The 25,265-nt window shown below is 31.5% G+C and overlaps 6 protein-coding genes across 7 annotated transcripts; 1 reads left to right on the forward strand and 5 right to left on the reverse strand.

Moving 5' to 3' along the window:
- Nucleotides 1–2,536: 2,536 nt before the first annotated feature.
- On the reverse strand, nucleotides 2,537–7,630 carry LOC116766048 (cuticle protein 19-like). 2 transcript variants are annotated; one of them, XM_061521785.1, is made up of 4 exons: nucleotides 7,583–7,630; nucleotides 7,341–7,484; nucleotides 2,782–2,948; nucleotides 2,537–2,696 (listed from the first exon to the last, which is right to left on the reverse strand). In XM_061521785.1, exons 1-4 carry the CDS (start codon nucleotides 7,592–7,594, stop codon nucleotides 2,636–2,638), a joined length of 384 nt encoding a protein of 127 aa, XP_061377769.1. In that variant the 5' UTR covers nucleotides 7,595–7,630; the 3' UTR covers nucleotides 2,537–2,635. The 2 variants fall into 2 exon arrangements, with proteins under 2 accessions (XP_061377769.1, XP_061377768.1); XM_061521784.1 differs by lacking the exons at nucleotides 2,537–2,696; nucleotides 2,782–2,948 and adding exons at nucleotides 6,832–6,965; nucleotides 7,051–7,217.
- A 2,148-nt stretch (nucleotides 7,631–9,778) lies between these two features.
- On the forward strand, nucleotides 9,779–10,616 carry LOC116766041 (cuticle protein 19-like). The gene is made up of 4 exons (XM_061521786.1): nucleotides 9,779–9,857; nucleotides 9,953–10,096; nucleotides 10,220–10,386; nucleotides 10,473–10,616. Exons 1-4 carry the CDS (start codon nucleotides 9,846–9,848, stop codon nucleotides 10,531–10,533), a joined length of 384 nt encoding a protein of 127 aa, XP_061377770.1. The 5' UTR covers nucleotides 9,779–9,845; the 3' UTR covers nucleotides 10,534–10,616.
- A 2,017-nt stretch (nucleotides 10,617–12,633) lies between these two features.
- LOC133319005 (cuticle protein 7-like) lies at nucleotides 12,634–13,464 on the reverse strand. The gene is made up of 4 exons (XM_061521783.1): nucleotides 13,414–13,464; nucleotides 13,171–13,314; nucleotides 12,869–13,035; nucleotides 12,634–12,781 (listed from the first exon to the last, which is right to left on the reverse strand). Exons 1-4 carry the CDS (start codon nucleotides 13,423–13,425, stop codon nucleotides 12,721–12,723), a joined length of 384 nt encoding a protein of 127 aa, XP_061377767.1. The 5' UTR covers nucleotides 13,426–13,464; the 3' UTR covers nucleotides 12,634–12,720.
- Nucleotides 13,465–15,857: 2,393 nt separating this feature from the next.
- Nucleotides 15,858–16,617, reverse strand: LOC133319006 (cuticle protein 7-like). The gene is made up of 4 exons (XM_061521787.1): nucleotides 16,575–16,617; nucleotides 16,347–16,487; nucleotides 16,093–16,259; nucleotides 15,858–16,006 (listed from the first exon to the last, which is right to left on the reverse strand). The coding sequence occupies exons 1-4, from the start codon at nucleotides 16,584–16,586 to the stop codon at nucleotides 15,946–15,948; spliced, it is 381 nt and encodes a 126-aa protein (XP_061377771.1). The 5' UTR covers nucleotides 16,587–16,617; the 3' UTR covers nucleotides 15,858–15,945.
- Nucleotides 16,618–21,307: 4,690 nt separating this feature from the next.
- Nucleotides 21,308–22,078, reverse strand: LOC116766026 (cuticle protein 7-like). Its single transcript, XM_061521789.1, has 4 exons — nucleotides 22,021–22,078; nucleotides 21,787–21,927; nucleotides 21,552–21,718; nucleotides 21,308–21,466 (listed from the first exon to the last, which is right to left on the reverse strand). Exons 1-4 carry the CDS (start codon nucleotides 22,030–22,032, stop codon nucleotides 21,406–21,408), a joined length of 381 nt encoding a protein of 126 aa, XP_061377773.1. The 5' UTR covers nucleotides 22,033–22,078; the 3' UTR covers nucleotides 21,308–21,405.
- A 1,766-nt stretch (nucleotides 22,079–23,844) lies between these two features.
- Nucleotides 23,845–24,686, reverse strand: LOC133319030 (cuticle protein 7-like). Its single transcript, XM_061521915.1, has 4 exons — nucleotides 24,675–24,686; nucleotides 24,385–24,543; nucleotides 24,138–24,304; nucleotides 23,845–23,911 (listed from the first exon to the last, which is right to left on the reverse strand). The coding sequence occupies exons 1-4, from the start codon at nucleotides 24,684–24,686 to the stop codon at nucleotides 23,845–23,847; spliced, it is 405 nt and encodes a 134-aa protein (XP_061377899.1).
- Nucleotides 24,687–25,265: the final 579 nt, after the last annotated feature.

Below are 25,265 nucleotides of genomic sequence, written 5' to 3' on the forward strand. Positions count from 1 at the left end.
GTTTCACCTCACATTGGCCGTGAAAATGCTTTGCAATCAGTATCGACAGATATTTCCAAACATCAATGTGTAAAAAATATAAATGGTTCACTCAGTATATTTAAGTGTTTTTAATAGTATTTCATTTATATGCAATAGTCATGCGATATAGAAATTATTTCTATTCTATTGTTTATACGTTAACTGTAGCTATTGAGAAATTCTTTCAAAAACAGATAAAAGTGCTTAGAGACAAATATAAGACTTAGTAGTATAATTTCTAGGTTTTGTGAGCTATTACGTTACGAGCTGAAAAATTTACTATAAATAACGTAATAATTAATTTTATTTTTTAAGCTCATAGTTGTGTTCATTCTGTTTGATTTATATTAAACTTTCATTATTGTATTACAGGAAAAAGAAACAAATAAAAAATCAATTACATGAAATTATTAAATACATACATAATGTAGGTTAGACTAATAGTAATCGTTGCGAGAATAGTCAATGACTTTTTAAGTGAAACTTTTATTACAACACCCTCATTTTTTCCTCACTCTACCGTATGTCGCGTTACAGCCTGCCGTAGTGTAGATGTAAATCAAAGGCGATCGGCAGGGCAGCCAAGGCCAAAATAGCGATGCCAATTTATCGCATCACTTTTTCGTGCATCATCTCCATTCTTCCTCAATGAGTGAAAGTATCGTGCGAGTTCTTTTCTTAATTTGTATGTTTTTATCAGCGCTTTGAATCAACACTGTCCTCAGTTCTGAGTTGCAACTTTTCCTTTACAAATGTTTTTAATATGTATTTCGTGCTCTATACGACGTTTACAAAAAAATATTTTAGTTTTATACCTTGCCTAGGCTTCATTTTAAATAATTCATCAAGTTATATTTAGTTAACTAAGATTTGCAATGCTTTTTATAACCTAATTCGAATAATAATAATAGTCAGTTAAATAGCTAGCATCCGAAAAAAAAATAAGTTCGTTGTGACTTCAAAAATCTTCATCTCACATTTCCGTTATCAGCTACACGGATTTAATGAGAATACATAAAATGTATGTGAATAGTGTGTTATTGACTTGTCTCTTATTACTATAACCAATCAGTAGAACTGAAAATGTAACTGATTAATTTTAAAATATTAAATAATAAATTTATGTAAAATAATTGAGATAAAATCTCTTAGCATTCAGTTAATTCACCGTGCAGGTGCCGGGTCCATCGCGTTGCAGGGTGAGGATGTTCAACAGTACCTGGGACTTGGGACCCAGGTGTAGGTTACGTGTTAGGCCGACGTATAAATATCGTCTAGGATTTTGAATTGTTTCTCATATGAAAACTTCGTTCTAAAAAAACATGTCTGTTTGTTATTTTAAAACGAATTATGTATACATTTTTTAAATGACATAAAAAAATTCAAGACCTGTAATGGAATCTAAGATTTTAAGGTACATATTCAAATGAAACTAGGATTTTTGGGATTTACAAGTTTAATAAAATAATAAAAAAGCGTAGTTTCAATTAAATGTAATGTCTTTCATAAGTGTCCTACTATTATTATATATTTTAATGAGAGGAAAATTATTTTTAATTTTATATTCTTATTAATTGTTTTATAAAACAATGCACAGCAAAACTAAAATTATTTTTGAAGTTATTGTTTGATCCACTTTTATTAAGTTATTGTCATCTCTAAATTGGTCATAACGGTCTTGTATATCCATTTTTAAGTGTTTGTCCTTTAGTTGGTTTTATTTATATACTAGGTACCAGCCCCTGCTTCGCACGGGCTCTTTACAATAAATATAAATGGCCTTTTTAATTTTAAGAATTATTAAACTTATATTATGATAACTTTCAAACGGTACGGCCGATTATTTAAAAAGTCATTTACAGATACTGATGTAGGCTTAAAAACGAAGTAATTTATTTTGATAAGACTTAATAGGGTATTTATGTAAATAGCTTTCCAATAAACGCTTTAGAAATGTCAATTTTTAAAGTTGTAAAATGGATATAATATGTTATCCTTAAGGTATAGACATATACCGCCCTGGATTTTTCTGTAGACCTATATAACATATACAATTTCATTATATATTATTTTGTTATATCTCAAAGACTTGAGGCAGCGTTATCGTTAAAAGTTCTCAGACGGCTCATGTCTTCCTGACATCTTGAACAAATGTCGCTAATGTACAAACAAGTAAATACAAAAACTTAACAAATTTTGTACTGAAATATTCCACGAGAATCAACCTATCGAGTGGTGATAAGTGTTTGATAATCGGTGCAGTAGTTTTCTGAATATCGAGAACAGACAGACAGAAAGACGCGGCGAGGAACTTTGTTTTTTAATATGTATATGATATTTATTTTCTGAAATTAAATTATTTATGAGACTTAAAAATGTTGTATAATTTAAAGGATTCAAGCACAGGTGAGATCTAGAAATCTATCAGATTGGAAAAGCAACTAAGTTTGATATTTTATATATATGTGTGTCTAAATATTTATTTTTTTAATAGAAAATATAAAATGTTTTATAAAACTTTATTGTATAAAATTATTATAATAAAATGAAAACCAGTAATAAATAAAGCATTTGTAGGATGTAACATACAAATAATTTTACAACGTTTAAATTTTCAGTAATGATGGTGCTTGGGGACGATGTGATGCGTGTCGTATTTGACGTCAGCGTGGAATCTGAAAATAATATATTTGAATCTTGCATAAGTACAGAAGTTACTTTCATTATAATAAAAAAACTGTAATATTGAATTGTCTGTACCCAGTATGATGATCGCCGTGATAGTGAACAGATCTAACGGATCCATCAGGCTGGTGAAGGGAGTAGTATCCCGTCACGTGGTCTCCGTCACGACTTTCGTGTTGATCCTTGATGTCTCCAGTGTGAGGATCCTTCACCTTGTACTCGAACTCGTACTTGGGATGTGCCTTTTAAAAATACAATTTTAAGTAATTTATAAGTGACTTATTATTACTTTAGATTTATAATGCATCCCATGAAAATGTTATTGAATTGTATCTAAAGGAATATAAAGGTAGGAAAGCGTACGTGGTAATCATGGTGACCGTGATGTCCATGGACAAGTTGTGGATGTCCATCGTGTCGGGAGATGTGATTAGACGAGTACGCTGACCCATGACCGTAGCCGTATTGTGCCGCAGCAACGGCGACGAGGGCAGCGAAACATAATATCTGGAATATATAAAATAGTGTTACAAAATCATTCTTACGAAATGACATACATAAAGGATTTTTTTAAATAAACATATATTTTTTGATGTTTAACATACCTTAAAATACATTGTGATAAGCTTATTTTGATTTCTAACTCTGGAAACTGAATGATGCATAGAGATACGAAATGTTGTCTTATATACAATGAAAGGCGAACTGATAAGATTTCACCTCACATTATGTGTCCTTGAAATTCGGTTGTAGTCTATATATAAAGCAATATGCAATATTTTTGGAACGGTTTTGTAAAATGTCGTGTTTATAAAGCATTAAATCAATTATTAAACGAAATTTTCAAAGATGAATGAACTATGTTTGTTAAGCAGAAAATTTTATTAATGATTCTACTTTTATCAATGGCTTTGATCTTAAATCTAGGTGCAACGTAAAATTGTTAATTACTTTGTTACACCAGCTTTATGAGAACAATTTGTTGGCTAACCCATAACGGGGATAAATTACTAGATATACAGATCGATATTGTTTATAAAATGATCAGTAAGAATGTGTTGATTTTTCCGTAAGCAATGAATTGAAATGATGAAAAGAAATCTAAAACAATTATTTTAACCTTACATTAATTATGTAAAAAAAATTCAATCATATTTCGTCATTCTTGAATTTTTTTTCCATTTGTTGTACACTGTTACACTGTCAATCTAATATTTTCCTATAAGAAATTTAATTGTTCTTCTCCTTTTGCCTTTATGTTTCCATTGCCACTATAACAAGTTGAAGAAGTATGTATATATTTTTGTTGGTTTATCATTATCGTAGCAGTTCAATTAAAATTTTAATGACATTTTTTTAAATTATTACCTATGAAAACCGAGAAACGGAACAAAAAGCGTTATATTTACTTTTTTGTTAGCAAACAATTCGTTCAAAATCGATTATAAATAAAATTAAAAATATATAAATTTACATTTTATAAAATTTAGAAATTTTAATAAAATTCTTTCTGTCATAGTACAAGATACAACTGTCATAACGAGTATATTGTAATCGATTAAGAATAAACCAGCAGTTAAGAAAACTAATTTAGAAACTAACTAAATATCGGTGAATTCTCCAAATTTAGTGACTATCTGCTACTACTCTTGAAAATGATGTTAATTTTAATAACAAGCTGTAATTTTACATTAAAATAATTAAATAATTGACAAAAGTGTATCGTCAAATTTCAAAAAATTCCTTTTTTATGTCTCAATGTTAAACATGTAATAAATTATTTTAATTAAAAATAAAACTATTAGATCAAAGGCTTAAGTCTTAAAATAAATAGTTAACAAAAATAACATAAGTAACAAATTTATAATTTATAACTTTAGTCGCTATAGATTAAGACCCAGTTTCACCAATAAATGTTGAATAAATAGCGTCTTGTTAAGGCGTCTGATGGACTGTTAGATGTATCGAACTTCCCAACATGCACTAATGTCTTAACAAGTCATTAATATATATTTTTTTATAATATGGCCTCCATCCGTGCAAAGACGTGCACAGTATATTCTGCCAGAGTCATATAAAATGGAGGAGACACTATCCGGGATTGACTTTTGAATGAAATAAAATTTTACAGTCTCGACTGAAGTTACAATTAGGAACTACATATGTTGGTAGATCTGACAACACAAATTCAATTAAATGCAAACATAGGAGATAAAAAATGTAAAACTAAGACCAATGTTATATAAAGGTAAAACAATTAATTACAAATTAATTCAATTCATTTTAATATATTTACATATAAATTCACTAAAGTGACCAAACACCAACTACAATAAAAATTCGGTATTTAAAGGACAGGGAATGTGAACGGGGAGGGCAACATATAGGGGATGAAGGAGTTTAGGATAGCTGAAGAGAAGATTGGGAACGGAACCTTTGTCAAGGCCACATTCACAAATAGAGTGGCCAAAACGAATTCTTATACCTTTTAGCCAACGAAGAGAGATTTTTGATGGGATTTTACAATAAGAAGTTAAACCGGTCAAAATGGCTTATTTGGCTAATAGGTCTGCTGTTTTATTGCCAGGGATACCAGAGTGACTGGGAATAAATACCAAAGCAACAGACAAACCCATTTGATAATTTAAAAAAAAGGCCTCCTGAAACATCAAAATGACGGGAGACCTATACTTGCATTTAAAAGGGTTTTATTTGACTGATTTAAGACAGCTTAAGGAGTCGGTCAAATTATAGTCTGTTTTAAGCTGTGTAACTTCGTATAAAGAATAGCCTAAAGAATAGCAATGGTTTCATCGAAAATTACTGAAAATTGCGATGGGAATTTAAATTATAAAATAATTCTACATTTTGGGAGAGAGCATGCCGCACCTACGCTTCCTTCCGGGGATGTCTTAAACGCATTTGTGTAGATAGAAATATGTTTTGGCTAGTTTTGGGAACATATGGAAGAGAATTTTTCTTTAGTGACAGAAGAGCCTTTCATAAGATCGAGATCTGTGGTGACTAGGGGATTGAATATGAGGCAATTATACGGGAATAAATATAAAGGATTAAGCGGGAAGGTAAGTACCGCAGAAGGAAGTGATAGAAGAGATAAAAGATAGAAGAAGTGATAAGGTAACTATCTAATAACAGGGGTTTTGGATGAAGGTAGAGTTGTACAGCTGGGAAAGAGGGCGCATATGATTAAGGAGGGTATGAGAAGATAATTGCAGTATTTTACAAATAAATTTATCGCAAAGGAGCTGGCGACGTTTATTAAAGGAGGCATCAACACATTCGACCTGCAATACCATCGCTGGAGGCGATTTTAATGCCCCGAGGATAATTTTTAGGTTAATTTAATTTGTTTAACTTTTTGGAATCCACTTTATAAAGAGGGTTCAACAAAAACAAGCCATAGTCCATGACGCTACGAACTATGGCATTGTATACACTTTTTAGAGAATAAGGGTAAGAACCCCATTACACACAGAACAAGGCGCGAAGAACATTTGACCCTTTTTCACATTTTTTATAACGCAATCAAAATGCGGAACACTAGATAATTTTTGATCAAGAACTGAAACAAAAATTTGACCTGAGGGGTAAACTTAATGTTTTGATCTTCACAAGGTAAGGAGAAGGGATAGAACGTTTTTTTGAGAAAACAACAGCTTGACATTTGGAAACCGCCAAAGATAAGCAATGATTGGAGAGCCATTGGTTTAGATAGAAAAGAGCCGTTGAGATCCTGTGAGAAATATTCTCGACAGCCGGAGAGCTGTGGTAGATAACATAATCGTCAGCATTCTCAAGATCATTGCCGAAACTATTAACGGATAATTCAAAGTCACGGGAATAAGTATATTACCTTTTGCAAAGAAGGGTACCCCTGCTGACCCTAATTATTATAGTTGTATTGCAATAACCTCTGTAATCTTACAGATTATAGAACGTATATCGGACAGATGCCAATTGGCATAAAAAGAAGACAATCTTCTTAGTAACTGAGACTGATCAAACACTCATAAGTGAAATTATTAATTAAAATATGTTAATAAAAGTATAAAAAAGAGGAACCACAGACAGTTCTATAAAAAGATTAACATTATATATAATTGTGTTTATTAAAAAAAATTACAAATAGTAGGAAACATATCACTAAGTAACAGTTGAATATTAAAATACACTGTCTTCAGTAATGATGGTGCTTGGGGACGATGTGATGCGTGTCGTATTTGACGTCAGCGTGGAATCTGAAAATAATATATTTGAATCGTGCATAAGTACAGAAGTTACTTTTATTATAATAAAAAAACTGTAATATTAAATTGTCTGTACCCGGTGTGATGATCACCGTGATAGTGAACAGATCTAACGGATCCATCAGGCTGGTGAAGGGAGTAGTATCCCGTCACGTGGTCTCCGTCACGACTCTCGTGTTGATCCTTGATATCTCCAGTGTGAGGATCCTTCACTTTGTACTCGAACTCATACTTGGGATGTGCCTTTTATAAAGACAATTTTAAGTAATTTATAAGTAACTTACTATTAATTCAGATTTACAATGGATTTCGTGAAGTGCTTATGGAATTGTCTGTTAAGGAATATATATAGATAAGAAAACGTACATGGTAATCATGGTGACCGTGATGTCCATGGACCAGTTGTGGATGTCCATCGTGTCGGGAGATGTGATTAGACGAGTACGCTGACCCATGACTGTAGCCGTATTGTGCCGCAGCAACGGCGACGAGGGCAGCGAAACATAATATCTGGAATATATAAAATAGCATTACAACTCATTTCCACGAAATGAAATAAAAAAAATATTTTATTAAATATATCTAAATTTTTTTGTTAATAAGCATACCTTACAATGCATCTTGGTAGACTTGTTTTGGTTTCTAACTCTGAAAACTAAATGGTGCATAGAGATACGGAATGTTGTCTTTTATACAATGAAAGTGTAAAAACTAAGTGTCCTTGAAATTCGGTTGTAGTCTATATATAAAGCTATATGCAATCATTTGAACGGTTTTGTAAAATGTCGTGTTTATAAAGCATTAAATCAATTATTAAACGAAATGTTCAAAGATGAATGAACTATGTTTGTTCAGCAGTAAATTTTATTAATGATTCTACTTTTATCAATGGCTTTGAACTACACCATCTTTATGAAAACAGTTAATTGGATAACCTATAATGTGGATAAATTACTAGATACACAGATCGGTACTGCTTATAAAAGTATCAGTAAGAATATATCGATTTTCCCGTAAGCAATGAAATGAAGTTGAAAAATTTTCATTTATATTTTTATTATTATTATTTGAATAAAAAAATATTTTTTGACGTTTCCCACCATTCTAAAAATTTATTTATCATTATTTACTATTTCATGGCTAAGTAATCACTGAAGATGTCAATACTTATCCCTGTCAATCTTATACTTTCCAACAATAAATTAAATTGTAGTGGTGTACTTTTTTTCCTTATATTATTTCATTGGCACGATAATTAGTTGTTCTTTTTTTTTTATTTCTATCATACAATGTTTCACAAAATTTTCTTAAAATTAAAATAAACGTTGCCAAAGGAAACAGAAAAACGAAACAAAACATGATATGATTTATTTCAAGCAATTAATTGGTAAAAAAAATTGTTAAAACTCGATTATAAATAAGGTAAAATAAATAATAAATAAAGTAACATATTTTTACATTTAATTTGGTTCATTTTAATAAGATCAAATTCGTTATATAATATTGTCTAAGATTATTATGGTATTTATTTTAATATCTTGTTATAATTGCTCGGTATTGTTAAAATAATAATATAATTTTAAATGTAATGTTGGTAGATTACTGTATTAAATTAGTTTCTGTCATGCAGTTTTGCTTTTATTGAATACTACATTAAATGACGAATTGAATATAGTTTTATTGAATACTACAAAACTAAATTCCCTCGACGTTTTGGTTCCTTTGCAGGAACGGTGATCATGGGCAGATAAAATGAAAATGTCCGTCAGGTGGTCTTGTTATTTGGAAATAATTAGGAAATAAAGAAATTGTTGGTGGTGGATGAGAAATAGGTATACCTCAACCTTAAACACCGAGCTTACCGGACTGCGGTTCCTTTATGACAGGGTTCTAAATACTAGTAATAATACTAATAAACAGGTACCAAGATCTCTGCATAGTCTTGACGTGAACAAAAACTAATTAGCCTCGATGATAAGCGCCTAAGCAGAAGAAAGGAAACCGTTTAGACCCTGTTAATTATCGTCTCATTGCAATTTCCTTTATAATCTGTAAAACTATCGGACGTACATCTAAGAGACGCCCCTTTAAATATCTAGAATATATTCTTCTCAGTGACTGAGAATATGGATTTCGGTGAAAATGGTCAACAGAGAATCAACCAATAGCTGGCAGAGTTTCTATTTTTTTTTGTTGTAGACCATCAATGCGCCCGGAAGAAGCCATAGTAAAGGATTGAAACAGTTCGCCTGCTTCTTCTGTATTTCCTTTTAGTTATAATTTGGGTGTTTTTTAGAAAAGAATGAACAAGCTGTCAATAATATAGTTAAATATTTCTTCATTTCATTGCTTACGGAAAAATCGATATATTCTTACTGACACTTTTATAAGCAGTACCGATCTGTGTATCTAGTAATTTATCCACATTATAGGTTATCCAATAAACTGTTTTCATGAAGATGGTGTGACAAAGAAATTTTACATTTTTATGCTGCACTTAGATTTAAGATCAAAGACATTGGTAAAAGTTGAATCGTTAATAAAATTTGCTCCTGAACAAACATAGTTCATTTATCTTTGAAAATTTCGTTTCATAATTGATTAAAAGAAATGTTAAAAGATGAATGAAATATGTTTGTTCAGAAATAAAATAGGCGTAATGCTTTATAAACACGATATTTTACAAAACCGTTCAAAATATTGCATACAATTTTCTATTACTAAATTTATTTTAAACACAACCATATTTCAAGGACACTTAGTGTGAGGTGAAATCATATCAGTACTCCTTTCATTGTATAAAAGACAACATTCCGTATCTCTATACATCATTCAGCTTTCAGAGTTAGAAATCAAAACAAGTCTACCAAGATGTATTGTAAGGTAAGTTAATAAAAAAAAAGTAGGCGTATTTAAAAAAATATTTTATTTATGTCATTTCGTGGGAATGGGTTGTAACACTATTTTATATGTTCCAGATATTATGTTTCGCTGCCCTAGTCGCAGTTGCTGCGGCACAATACGGCTACGGTCATGGGTCAGCGTACTCGTCTAATCACATCTCCCGGCATGATGGACATCCACAACTTGTCCATGGACATCACGGTCATCATGATTACCACGTACGCTTTTTTATCTATATATATTACTTTACAGACAATTCCGAAAGAATTTCATAAGATCCATTATAAATCTCAAGTAATAGTAAGTTAATTATAAATTAATTAAAATTGTCTCTATAAAAGGCACATCCCAAGTATGAGTTCGAATACAAAGTGAAGGATCCTCACACTGGAGATATCAAGGATCAACACGAGAGCCGTGATGGAGACCACGTGACGGGATACTATTCCCTTCACCAGCCAGATGGATCCGTTAGATCTGTTCACTATCACGGTGATCATCACACCGGGTACAGACAATTTAAAATTACCGTTTTTTTTATTATAATAAAAGTAAATACTGTACTTATGCAAGATTCAAATATATTATTTTCAGATTCCACGCTGACGTCAAATACGACACGCATCACATCGTCCCCAAGCACCATCATTACTGAAAACAATGTTAATATTCAGCTGTTACTGCGTGATATTTTTCCTACTATTTGTAAATACTTTCAATAAACACATTTAAATATAATCTTATTCTTTTTAAAGTACTTTTTCTGTGGTTCCTCTTTGTTATCAATGACTGACAAAACAATGGTTCAAAAACTTGGAATAATTACGATGTCGTTTTATTAATATTTATTACTTATACTTTTATTAACATATTTAAATTGAAAATCTCACTTATGAGTGTTTGACCGTTATTTTACCAGTTCGTAGGAGGAAATGATGTCGTGCGTTATGAACGCACTATCACATTGAAAGCTTATTCATCCTCTTCTAAAAAACGCCCAAATTAAATATATAACGAAATACAGAAGCAGGCAATTTGTTTCAATCCTTTACTATTTGCATTAAGAAGAAGGAAGCGTATTGCTTCTTCTCGGTGCATTGATGGTCTACAACAAAAGAATGAAAGCTCTGCCAGCGATTGGTTATTCTATGATAAAAGGGATGCATTAATTATAGCATAAAACTCCTGTGCACGCGCTCCAGAGTGTATCGTGTAGAATATCCAGAAGCTGGCCACTATCGTGCCCGACCCTGTCGAAACCTTTGGGATATCGAGTGAAACTGCGAGATCTTTACCGTTGTTCTCTGAAGCTCTTTCACATAAATGCTTAGCGTGAACGCACAAGATTCCCTGTTGACCATTATCACCGAAATCCATATTCTCAGGCCCTAAGAAAATTTTCTTCTTTTTTTCCCAATTACCATCTGTCCGATATACGTTCCACAATTTGTAAGATTACAGAAGTTATTGCAATAGAACTATAATAATTAGGGTCAGAACGGGTGCCCTTCTTCGGAAAAGGTAATAAAACGGCAAGCTCTCAAGATTTAGGTACTGTGCCTGTCATCCAATCATTGCATACCTATCCATCTCTTCTAAACGATTGTCCTTCTTACATTGTACAGGTCGCAGAGGAAGTCCAAAACCCTGCATCTCCCATTCCCATTAGACCCATTACCTTCTGTAAATTTTTACATACTCATAAAATCAGTAACATTGTAAAAGATGGCGTAAAAAGTGTAGTTCAGAACAAATTCTCTGTGCAATTTACTTCAACCCAAGCAGTTAACAGTTTTCTAAGTAATAAAATATTATAAATGTCTAATTATAAGGCTAATGTTATAATCTTACACGCATAGGTTTAGACAGAGGTATTCCTGTAGACATGTCTAGGGACGAATTTGTTGACTCACTGAATCTGCTTCCATAAGATTGTGGAATTGTTTTAAAAGCAAGGCGACTTAACCGCAAACAGGTGTTTTTGGAGGGTATATCCTTTTGGTTTCTTACTCAGTCTGTGGTACTGACTTTTAGAGGGCAGATGTTCCGTTCAAATCGGTTCATTTTTGACAGGATTCTAAATACTAGTAATAATACTAATAAACAGGTACTAAGATCTCTGCATAGTCTTGACGTGAACAAAAACTAATTAGCCTGGATGTTAAGCGCCTAAGCCGAAGAAAGGAAACCGTTTAGACCCAGTAAATTATCGTCTCGTCATTGCAATTTCCTTTATAATCTGTAAAACTATGGAACGTACATCTAAGAGATGCCCCTTGACACATCTAGGATTTATTCTTATTGGGGACTGAGAATATGGATTTTGGTGAAAATGGTCAACAGAGAATCAACCAATAGCTGGCAGAGCTTCCATTTTTTTTATTGTAGACCATCAATGCACCCGGAAGAAGCCATACGCTTCCTTCTTCTTAATGCAAATAGTAAAGGATTGGAACAAATTGCCTGCTTCTGTATTTCCTTTTAGTTATAATTTGGGTGTTTTTTAGAAGAGGGTGAATAAGGTATCAATGAGATAGTGCGTTCACAATCTACGACATCATTTCCTCCTATCAACTGGTGAAATAACGATCAAACACTTATAAGTGAAATTTTTAATTTAAATATATTAGTAAAAGTATAAGTAATAAATATTAATAAAACGACATCGTAATTATTCCAAGTTTTTGAACCATTGTTTTGTCAGTCATTGATAACAAAGAGGAACCACAGAAAAAGTACTTTAAAAAGAAAAAGATTATATTTAAATGTGTTTATTGAAAGTATTTACAAATAGTAGGAAAAATATCACGGAGTAACAGCTGAATATTAAAATACATTGTCTTCAGTAATGATGGTGCTTGGGGACGATGTGATGCGTGTCGTATTTGACGTCAGCGTGGAATCTGAAAATAATACATTTGAATCTTGCATAAGTACAGAAGTTACTTTCATTATAATAAAAAAACTGTAATACTGATACTTGTTTGTACCCGGTGTGATGATCGCCGTGATAGTGAACAGATCTAACGGATCCATCAGGCTGGTGGAGGGAGTAGTATCCCGTCACGTGGTCTCCGTCACGACTCTCGTGTTGATCCTTGATATCTCCAGTGTAAGGATCCTTCACCTTGTACTCGAACTCATACTTGGGATGTGCCTTTTATAGAGACAATTTTAAATAATTCATAAGTAACTTATTATTTCTTGAGATTTATAATGGATCTCATGAAAGTCTTTCGGAATGGTCTGTAAAGTAATATATATATATATATATAAAGATAAGAAAGCGTACGTGGTAATCATGATGACCGTGATGTCCATGGACAAGTTGTGGATGTCCATCGTGTCGGGAGATGTGATTAGACGAGTACGCTGACCCATGACCGTAGCCGTATTGTGCCGCAGCAACTGCGACTAGGGTAGCGAAACATAATATCTGGAACATATAAAATAGTGTTACAAAATCATTCTCACGAAATAACATACATAAAGGATTTCTTAAAATAAACATATATTTTTTTCATCATTAACATACCTTAAAATACATTGTGGTAAGCTTGTTTTGATTTCTAACTCTGTAAACTGAATGATGCATAGAGATACGGAATGTTGTCTTTTATACAATGAAAAGAGTACTGATATGATTTCACCTCACACTAGGTGTCCTTGAAATTCGGTTGTAGTCTATATAAAAAGCTATATGCAATCATTTGAACGGTTTTGTAAAATGTCGTGTTTATAAAGCATTAAATCCATTATTAAACGAAATGTTCAAAGATGAATGAACTATGTTTGTTAAGCAGTAAATTTTATTAATGATTCTACTTTTATCAATGGCTTTGATCTTAAATCTAGGTGCAACGTAAAATTGTTAATAAGTTTGTTACACCATCTTTATGAAAACAATTTGTTGGATAACCACTAACGGGGATTAATTACTAGATAGACAAAGAATGTAGGTAGTGTTTTTTAATATTTTCAGTAAGTATTTTCATTAAATTATAATGATGCTTTTTTAGCTTACTTCAACAAAACGAGGTTTTCAATTCGTCTGTATTTACAACCGACTTGTATATATTTGTTATCTCATAACTTTCGACAGGATTAAGCGATTTTAATGATTTTTTTATTAGAATGCTGGTGCTTTCCGTGTGGTCGCATTTTAATTTGGTCCAGTTCTGACAATGACATCCATGAGAAAAACGTATGACCAAAATTACCATTAAGTATGTGTGCGAGAAATGTACGAGTAATTCAATATCACGCCAACCGATTTATAAGGGTAGCCTTTACAAATAGTCCCATGATGATAGGACTACCTGACCTTATTATGGAATTCTGAGAAAATTACAGAAAATCCTTTAAATGTGTAGGCATATATAATAGACATCAAATTAATTGCATTACATAAGATTCATTCATTGCCGGAAGACAGATTTCCTAATTTTGTTATTAACCGAATTGAAAAAAGGAGAAGGTTCTTAAAACGTCGGAATCTTTTTTTTATATCTGCACAAGAATTTACTAAACACATAATGTAGACAAACGAACATTATTTTTAATTACTTTCCAATAATCTAATTTAATACCTACCTAAATATATACAACTTTTCAGTATCTAATCACCTTTTGAAGTCGGTGCCTCTTCTACAGATTAAATATCTAAGCAGTAGGCAGTAATATAATACTTAACACTAATAGAATACTAATTAAAATTACCAAAAAGTACACGGTACTTACGGTTACTTTTAGTAAAAGTAAATTTCGTTTATCCTTAACACAAGTAAGAACACAATATAATGATCGGAATAGAAAATGTCGTATGGAGCAGCAGAGACAGGGATTGCACAGAGATGCAAAACAAATTAATTACGTTTGCGGGTCTTATAATACACACAGCGCCATTTTCTCACCAATAGTGATACTAGCCTTCAATTCCTCTATTTATTAAGAAATATCTCCCTTAGATATAAACTTGAAAATGTATAATGTTGATAAAGAAATGTATATATTTAGTTAGGTATTAAATAATTAATACCTAACTAAATGTATACAATTATTATTTATATTAGATAGTTTTGGTAAGAAAATAGTATTTAAGTGTAAAATATTTTTTTATTTTTTAGTTCTTGTGTTAATATGTTGTTTTTTTTTAATTAATTTTTTTACGTAAAAATAATTTTATTGCTCCTATGATTTTATAGGCACAATAACTCATTGAATATGATATTTTTCTTTTTTGTAACATATTATATCGAAACAAAAAACTACATAAATATGTACTTATTTTTTGGCAAAAAAATTGTTTTAAACCGATTTTATGTAAGGTAAAAAATAAGTAATACATAAAGTAAAATAACTTTCGTTCATTTTAATAAAATCATTTTAGTTATTATACGCGATACAATTATACCGACGAATATATTGTAGGAATTTATAAGTTACCTAGAAAACAGTAAAGATTTGAAATATTGGGTAGGCAGGTTTTTTATTTGAAATAAAATATTAACTTAACAACAGTAAATATTACAAACATTTATACATACTGTGATTACCTCCAACTATTCTTTGAAATTATTTTAATTTTAACAACATTTTAAGCCGCACTTGTTAATTTTATTAGCAATAAAGATTACAATAAAAGTAACTTGTCAAAACTCGAGTCAGTGAACAGATTATTAGGTTTATGTACGTAAACTACCGCTACTCTCTTAAAACAGAAGTAAGACAAGCTTTAAATATTGTGAGCAAAATGCAGAAAAACTCAGAGCCATGAATTGCGAGACAAAATGTCTTAAGGTAAGTTTTAAATTGAAATAGGGTACTAAAAGTATGCGCATTGAATGTTTTTAACTAATCGTAATATTAATTGTTTTTACAAAACTGTATCACAATAATACACACCATTATTATTACCAGATTTAAACCGCTGATATGTCCGCTTTTGACAACAAAGAGGAACCACAGAAAACAAAAAGATGAGTTTTCATTGTGTTTATTAAAAGTATTAACAAATTGTAGAAAAAAATACAATGAAGTAACAATTGAATATTAAAATAAATTGTCTTCAGTAGTGATGATGCTTGGGGACGATGTGATGCGTGTCGTATTTGACGTCAGCGTGGAATCTGAAAATAATATATTTGAATCTTGCATAAGTACAGTATTTACTTTTATTATAATAAAAAAAACGGTAATGTTAAATTGTCTGTACCCGGTGTGATGATCACCGTGATAGTGAACAGATCTAACGGATCCATCAGGCTGGTGAAGGGAGTAGTGTCCCGTCACGTGGTCTCCATCACGACTCTCGTGTTGATCCTTAATGTCTCCAGTGTGGGGATCCTTCACTTTGTACTCGAACTCATACTTGGGATGTGCCTACGATTATAATGTTTATTATATTATGATATATTACTTTATTATGGGATAAGCTAATTGGTTCACTAAACTCTTACTGTCACTTACATGATAATCATGACCATGGTGGCCGTGCACTATGTGTGGATGTCCGTCATGACGGGAGATGTGGTTAGATGAGTAAGCGGATCCATGTTCATATCCATATTGGGCTGTCGCAGCAGCAACGAAAGCAGCGAAACACAAGACCTGCAAATATATATTTTCATAAAAAGTAGTAATAGCGAAACAAAACCAAAAATGTACCTATATGTAAGCACTGTAAGTTTTTCTAACCTTGCAATACATTTTGCCAAAATGCTTTGATTTCTCAGAGTTAAATGATACTAAGTGACACAGATTGTTCACTTTTATACAATCAAAGCAAGGGTATAGATATGATTTCTCCTCACGCAACTGTCCGTGAAAATGGGCTGTGGTCAATATCTGTTGAATTTGTTAATCACTATATGCCATTATAGATTTTTTGTATGAGTCTCTTAAAATATTTACCACAATATATTTCCAAAATTTGACACGTTGTTTGTTTTTATGTTAATTCAGTTCGATAGTTGCATTGTATCTTGTTGTAATTGTTTCATAGGTATACGAAATTAAATTCTGTATTTATCAAAGTTTTGAATGTAAAGCACTTATTGCCATTAACGTTAAATTGTATTGACCATGATATAATCTTGGCTATAGTGCGAAAGACGTAAATTTCAGAGTTGACAACTATTTATCTTATAGCAATTTCAGTTATTTATTGGCCAATCAGTCGACTTGTCAGTTGGTATTTGCCTCAACGAAATGTTAGTTGGGATGAAGACCTTTACGAGAATCCTTTTTATATTTATGGGAGAATGTTATTTAGAGCAAAAACAGACTTGTGCTCTAAATTGATCCAATTAAACCTTAGACCCAATTTAACCTTAAAGTTTATTTATTGATTTATTTATGGGAAAACAAACACCTTATATCACAATAAGTTATTTCGGTAGGGTAAAAACAAATGAGATCTAAGATTTTCGCGAGTATTCATTTCAATGAAACTAGTATTATTACTAGTTTCATTTAGGGTAAAAACAATTTGCCAGAACAGTTTCCACCGTTATTTTGACATGGAGTGTACCTTACATTAGAAATAATACAAATAAAATAAGAAAACAACAAATACAGCAAGAAAAGAACATTAACAGCAAAGGGTATCAAACAAACAATTTACTACAATAATAATTTATAAAGATAACAAAACAAAATAAAAAATAATTTCTTAAATATTTATTTTGAACATTTTCTATCGCTTTAATACTATTCCAAACACAATACGCAAATTCTAATTTTGATCTAACGAGACTGTTATAAAGTAAATCAAAAGTTAACATATTTTTAACCCTGACGAAAGATGAAACCTAGCATTTAGTATGTGCTCCCGCAACAATATTTTAAACGTGTCTTCCAAATGTAAGTCCCTGATTAAGAGTTACTCCGAGGTCTCTAACACCCTAGCCAGATGATTGCCAAGTATATAATAACCATAAGAAATAGAAGTTATTTTCTTGGAAGATGTTGTTACTGGCACTTATAAATGTTTAAATGTAAACCATTAATGATACAATAGTGTACCGAGGAAATTAAGTCTTTTTGTAGATTTGAACACTCCGTATGGTCCTTTATACATTTTCTTGTCATCGGCGTATAGTAAAACGTTTGAGTGTTCAAAACAATTATACATATCATTAATGAAAATATTAAACAAAACGGGGCCAATATGAAGTTTCCTTATAAGAAGTAAGTGTGAAATTTTATCAAATGCCTTTGAATAATCGGTTTACATGACATCCACCCGAGATCCTTCCTTTAAAGCGTTAAGAACAACATCGAGAAATGCACAAAGATTGGTTTCGATACATCGCTTTGTAATAAATCCATGTTATGCAGTAGTAAAAATAGGTCGGAATATCGGAAAGAGAGTGTCGTAAATAATTTTATCGAATAATTTCGGAATAACAGATAATTAAGATATTCTCCTATAGTTTGTGACGTCATGCTTATCACAAATTTTATGTATCGGAACTATTATTGACTATTTCGAGAGGGGTGGTAAGTATCCGGTTTTTAAATTAGATAAACAAGGGAAATGAAAGTTTTTTGTAACATCTTTTAAGAAATGCCGGATGAAGTAAATCTGGGCCCGGCTAAGAACCCGTTTTTATTGAGATTTAATACATATTTTTCCATTTGATTTTAACTTATGTGGATATTGTTAATTGGTATTTGATTATCGTAAGATGAAAAACCGTTCATTACTAAGTTACCTACAAAGTTGCCATGAATTTCGAAAACAGACTGAAAAAATGAGATAGATTGGTCATCGGATCCTTAACGCGAGTGTAAAAACATTCTCTCTCGTATATCATTACTTCCTCGCTTAGATTTAATGAAGGTCCAAAATTGTTTAGAGTTGTAAAGATTGTTACGTTCCCAGTTACTGACATAGTCATTACTAAAATCCGCCACATGTTTGAGTTCTTAATCCAGAAAAGCGATAATAGTCGCAGATTCTATCATAAATCTTCGATTTTTTATGCAAATCCAATTTTTTTCTGACGACTTTTATTAAAGATTTTGAGAACCACTTTGGAAATTTGTTTTTTCAGATACAACTTGACATGAAATACAACGATCAATTATATTATTAACGATAGAAAAAAAAATGATTTACCGCAGATACTATGTTATCAGAGTGAAGTTTCTGTATCCAGTTCACATTGTCTAATTCACCAATGATGGAATCATAGTTAGCATCATGAAAGTTACGACTTATGTGGGGAGTAGCTGCTAAATTATTTTTGGTGATATTAATTTGTATTGAAATTAATAAAGCAGGGTAATGCGTATCCTCAGGAACTGAGAGTGGTGAGGTTCTTTCAACATTACAACGTACTCGTAGGTTAGACATTATGAGATCTCAAAACTCTATTATTACTATTAACCACATGATTGTATTGAAACCAACCAGTAAAATTAATGAAAGCAAGGTTGTATAATTAAATTATTTTCAGAGGGATTTTATATACTAAGGGGTTCCTTACACCCCAATGAACATTATACATCCCTAATATTAAAATCTCCTAGAACAATAAAATTGTTTAAGCTTAAGTCAGACAAAAATACAAAAAACAAAGACTCATTATAACATTGGTGAACATTTTGAGGAAAATAACAACAAAACATATGCAAGTTTTCATGAATTGAACCTTCAGGTACTATTAAATTTATGTACGTAACGTCTGCAAGTGGAAATAATGGAAGATTATCTAAACGTCTTACATCCACTGAAACCATTCCACGTCGCACCCCTATGAGAGTTCCATCACCCATACAAACATTGTGTTGTTTAAAGTTGCAATCATTACGGTAAATGACATATCGTGAATCAAAAATTTTCTCGTCAGAAAAAACAGGCATGAGCCAGGTTTCACTAGGATAGATAACATCATAATCAAACTGCAGAAGATAAGAATAGGATTGATTAGTTTTAGTTCTTAAACCCCTTAAATTTTCCAAAAAAGCTTGAAATTTGACGATGATAGGTCTAAGTTTATTATCTGTAATATCGTTCTTAATGGCGACTCTGGTCTCATAAAGAGATAGGATCGTTTTTACGGTCTCTATATTGACAACAGTTTTGAGACTGATTTGTCTAATCTCTGTATTTCTATACAATTCGACGTTTCATTTGACTTGTCAAATCTAATTGATTTGATAAGTCTTTTATAACTTTGTAGGATGAACTGTTTCTTTACGTTTTCTTTGGATTTCTGTTTTTTATAGCACTTTTCTTACTATTGTTTAAAATGCTTATTTCTGGTAAGTCTTTTATCAAAGTAAAAATAATTATTGAGCCTGCCGTTGTATTTTATTTAGAATGGTTTTGCTTTCAGCACCACTGCATATAATTGAAACAAAATTTGTATATAAATTTCGTCTCAATAAAATTGCCAAATAATTCACATCAAAAGAGTCACTCAAATACGTACACATAAAATAAGTTTAATTTATATTTTTTAACAACAACGGAGTTACGGTTTTGTTTAATTAAGACAACAGTTTAATTTTAGAAAACATCTTAAGTAAACAGTACCCTAAAGACACGAATAAAGTGAAAGTGAGGAAACGATATTTTTCAATAATTTTTTTGTCGTATATTGAACTGAAATTACTTAAAGCAAATAATTATTAGAAATAAACTTTTGAATTCTCCTATTTTGTAAATTATGGTTAGGTATCACTGATTCTACCTATACTATACTACATACATCTATGTAAGATGATGGCATAGTTATACAAGTCTTTGGTGGGGCCTTGGGGCCTATTACATTTTCTGCGTATACTACAATTTCCTAATTTTACTCAATATATTCCAATTACAAAGTTCCACAATGTTAACATCAAAAAAGTAAAATCTCTTCAACAATTCATATTAACAAAGAAATAATATTTATACTAATAAAGGTTTTTACTTAACATATCATCATCATCATCATCATCATCAGCCTATCGGAGCCCACTGCTGAGAAAAGGCCTCTGTCTCGCATGGAGAAGGTTTAAGCATTAATTTGAAACTATAAGGCCAGGTTTTCTCACGATGTTTTCCTTCACCGTCTGTCAGTGGTATCTTAATACTCATAGAAAGTATATATGACTCGGAAAAGGTCACATTGGTACTTTCCAGGTTTCGAACTCGCGCCCTCACGTGTGAGAGGCAGGCCTTTAACCTCCAGGCCACCACGGCTGTACTTAGTAACTTACTTAACATATATGGCAATTTTATTACCTAATAGGCTATTGTTATAACTCGTTGCCATTGACAAGGACAAAGAAGCGGTTGGAGGCATTTTTATAAGTAAAATATCTTACAATTACTAGAGAACCATAGGTTGTCTGTTAAGGTTATATTTAATTTATTTAATAAAATGAGAAAACCAATGCACCTATAGATATTGCTAGCAAATAGGAAATAAAAATTATAAATTCATGATATTTTTATTATTATGAACAAAAAGCTATGACACTTAATTAACTAAATGTTTTGGTATTCCTAGTATGTCCAAATACATTATTTTCAATAGTGGTGGTGCTTGGGGACGATATGATGAGTATCGTATTTGACGTCGGCGTGGAACCTGAAAATAAAATATGCATTTATTTTTAATAGGTATACTTACAGACATATGTTCTCATACAAATTTCAGGTGTGCAACCTCTTACCCTGTATGATGATCACCGTGATAGTGAATAGATCTAACGGATCCATCAGGTTGGTGAAGGGAGTAGTGTCCCGTCACGTGGTCTCCGTCACGACTCTCGTGTTGATCCTTAATGTCTCCAGTGTGGGGATCCTTCACTTTGTACTCGAACTCATACTTGGGATGTGCCTATGATTATAATGTTACTTTATTATGTGATAAGTTAATGGGTTCACTAAACTCTTACTGTCACTTACATGATAATCATGACCATGGTGGCCGTGCACTATGTGTGGATGTCCGTCATGACGGGAGAAGTGGTTGGATGAGTAAGCATCTCCATGCCCATGTATATACTGACAGGCTACGGAAGATATTAGGGCGGCCAGACATAAAACCTGAAATTTGATACATAAATGATTTTTTTCATATGAATTCTGACTGGAAATAAAGGAAGTAAAGGATAATATGTTTTGGTTTACAATTAATACCTTGATATACATTTTGGGAGTATCTTTTGTGTACCACGTCTAATAACTTAATGATAAATATCACAACCGTACTATGTCTTTTATTTAAACTATATCAAGGACACTAACACAATTTTTACTCACGCGATTGCCATGTTAAAATCTATGATCGGTATCTAACGTGATTTCTTAAGAAAGATAACGGGAAGCAGTTGCTAATTGTTTCCCAAATTACCTATGATGGAACCTCATTTGAGTAATATTCAGCATCTAAAAACAGTAAAGATATTTCTGACAACCATAAAGAATAATCTAAAGGAGAAGGATATATCATCTTTTAATTTCTGTATATAAATAAGAAGTCTTCTCTACACACATAACAAGTGAAACAATATTTGAACAAGTGTAACTTTCAAATGTCTGCTGTCAATTAGTTAGTGCATTTCTATAGCTTTTTTTATACTCCCTAATCCGTTTCTTTAATCTTATTCTAATATGTAAATATCAAACAATCACTTAATACATCTAACTTAAACGAAATGTAATAAAATAAAATATGACCAAAGTTACTTTTACATTTAAATTGAATCGTAGGAATCATAAAAGGGCACCATGCCCCTTTTTTGTGATTTTGATTTTGACTTACATATTAGTTATCTATTTTGATGTTGTTAATTAATCTAAATGAAAAGTTCGTATTGTGTTATTCCTAAACGATGTATGTAGTTTTAACTTGTTCTTTTTAGTATTCTCCGATGTTGTAGGCGTTAGGAATGCGTGGAAAAAACAATATAGGTCTATCTATGGTTTACTTGCTTACCGACTGCGAATGTTTATATTTATGTAAATATATCTATAGTCGAACATGTATTTAGTACTAATAATATAAAAACGGATAATAAAATGCTTCGTTATTTGGTAATAACGCCAATTTCGTGAAATGAAAATATGTTTAATAAATACAATATCCATACCAATATTCTATACCACGTCTTTGGCAAACAAGCTTACCATTTACAAATTAAGCGGTTTCACAATTATAATATCAGGGTTTCCGCTTGTTTGTTGCTATATTTATTCTATCAAATACTTTAAACCTCTAAGGTGCTTCTTTCTTTCACTGCCACATTATTTAAGACGTGGATGTTTCAGCGCTTCATTATATAAACAATAATTCTTCTAGAAAATATAAATATCACGAGGGGAAAGTCTCTTTTTAAATTTAAATAAGAAGTGAATGAATTTTCTCTTTCGTTTCTTATTTTAATTTATTAGTAAATATAAACAATTCTCTAATTTTAATTAGATGAAATAATATTTACTACCATAATAATTAAGACAAACGAACTCTGTATAGAAATAAAACTGTTTGAATGTAAGTGTTAAGATTATTTTTATAATAGTTATATTAATAATATATTTTAAATTTTATATTAATTAGGAAACATGTATTGAATAAATAAAAATTATCGCTTAGGCCTTTTATATTATCATATTTTCTAAGTTTTTCCTTCCGAACATTCCTTCTTATTTTGAGATAAGATTTGTTTTCTCGCATGACTCTTATAACCGCTTCTTACTTTTATAAAAATAAGATAATAATATACATATGACAGCAATTCTAAGGAAAGGCCCAAGATATTTTCTAAGTTTTACTCCATATATTTAAATTACAGCGTTCAAAAAATGAATCATCAAAAAACTAAAATCTCCTGGACCATTCAAGAATACAGAGAAAAAACACATTTTTAAGAAGTAAATTTATTATTTATTTGAATTAAAACGAAAATTTACTCAACACCGAATAATTGAAAATTACTATCATACTAAGATTTTCCGTAGACTTCAGTGATGATCATGTTTATATACAGGCACGTGATGATGGGTGTTGTATTTCACGTCTGCGTGGAATCTAGAACAAACAAAATATTTTAAAAGCATATCATTCGGTGTTTAACAATAAAAATAGTAACTTTCGTTTCTTCAACTGAAAATAAAGTTATTACAATAATTTTTACAAAATAATAAGGTAACATGTACCAAAAATTTATTTAAGTAAAAAGTAATAATTAATTTTATGTTTCAGAATGTATTTAAAGTAAACTATATTAAAACCATCTATTGATCAGACAATTTACCCAGTTTTGTCGTCACTGTAGAAATGAACTACTCTCTCAAGGCCATCAGGTTGGTGTAAGCTGTAGTGACCTTTGACATGATCACCATCTCGGATCACGTGCTCAGATTTAATATCTCCTGTGTAGGGATCCTTCACTTTGTATTCATATTGAAACTTGGGGTAGGTCTGTAAAACATACAATTTGATACCACACTTTACTAGTAGAATGAATCGGAGCGTAATAAAGTAATGGACTCTATATTTACGTAATAATCGATATGATCATCATGGTCAACATGATGATCTTGATGACGATGACGAATGACCTCTGGATGGTCATCTGATTTCGTTATGTGAACTGACGAGTATGCGTCTTTGTGCTCGTGAGCCCATGTTGCGGCGATCACAACCAAACAGCACAAAACCTGGACAGATGTAAAAATTACTTGTTAATCTATGCCTTAAATTAATGCGAAATAATAATTATATTCATTACAATATTCTGCACTGCTTACGATTATTTGTACACGATTTTGATATCAGTATACATACATACCTTAAAATACATTTTTACACAAATAGTATTTTTGGCCTGAAGTCAAAATAATACTGATGCTTTAGTGCTTGGAAACCTTAATATTTATACCAGCAATATGATGAGTCAGAGAGGATTTTATAAATCAATATGATTTAAGAATTTAATAGCCTTTATAATTATTAAAATAGAGCCTTGAAAAAGAAAAATATCTGTAAATGTTTTATATAAATCTTATAGCATTAAAAATTTGTTCATAATAAAAACAATGAGAAATTTCCAAAAAAAAGTAGAATATGCTATTTATTTCATATCTGCGAGATATATGTCTGGACTGATCAAAACAAAGTGTTAAAATAATTCACACTTTCACATTTTGGATTGCAAACTATTTAAAATAGTTCTCTTCTTGGTCCTATGTCCCCTAAATGGGGCCGAGGGCGTCCGCAGTACGCCGCCATCTCGTTCGGTCTTGAGTTTCACCTTTCATGTGTCTCCGCCAGGTCTGCTTAGGGCGGCCACGTTTTCGCTTTCCTTCAGGGGTCCAGTCTAGGGCTTGCCTCGGTATGTATTCCGAATCTCTTCAAAGACTGTGGCCGATCCACTTCCACT

The sequence above is a fragment of the Danaus plexippus genome, chromosome 11 (assembly GCF_018135715.1).
Source record: "Danaus plexippus chromosome 11, MEX_DaPlex, whole genome shotgun sequence".
Lineage (NCBI taxonomy): Eukaryota > Metazoa > Arthropoda > Insecta > Lepidoptera > Nymphalidae > Danaus > Danaus plexippus.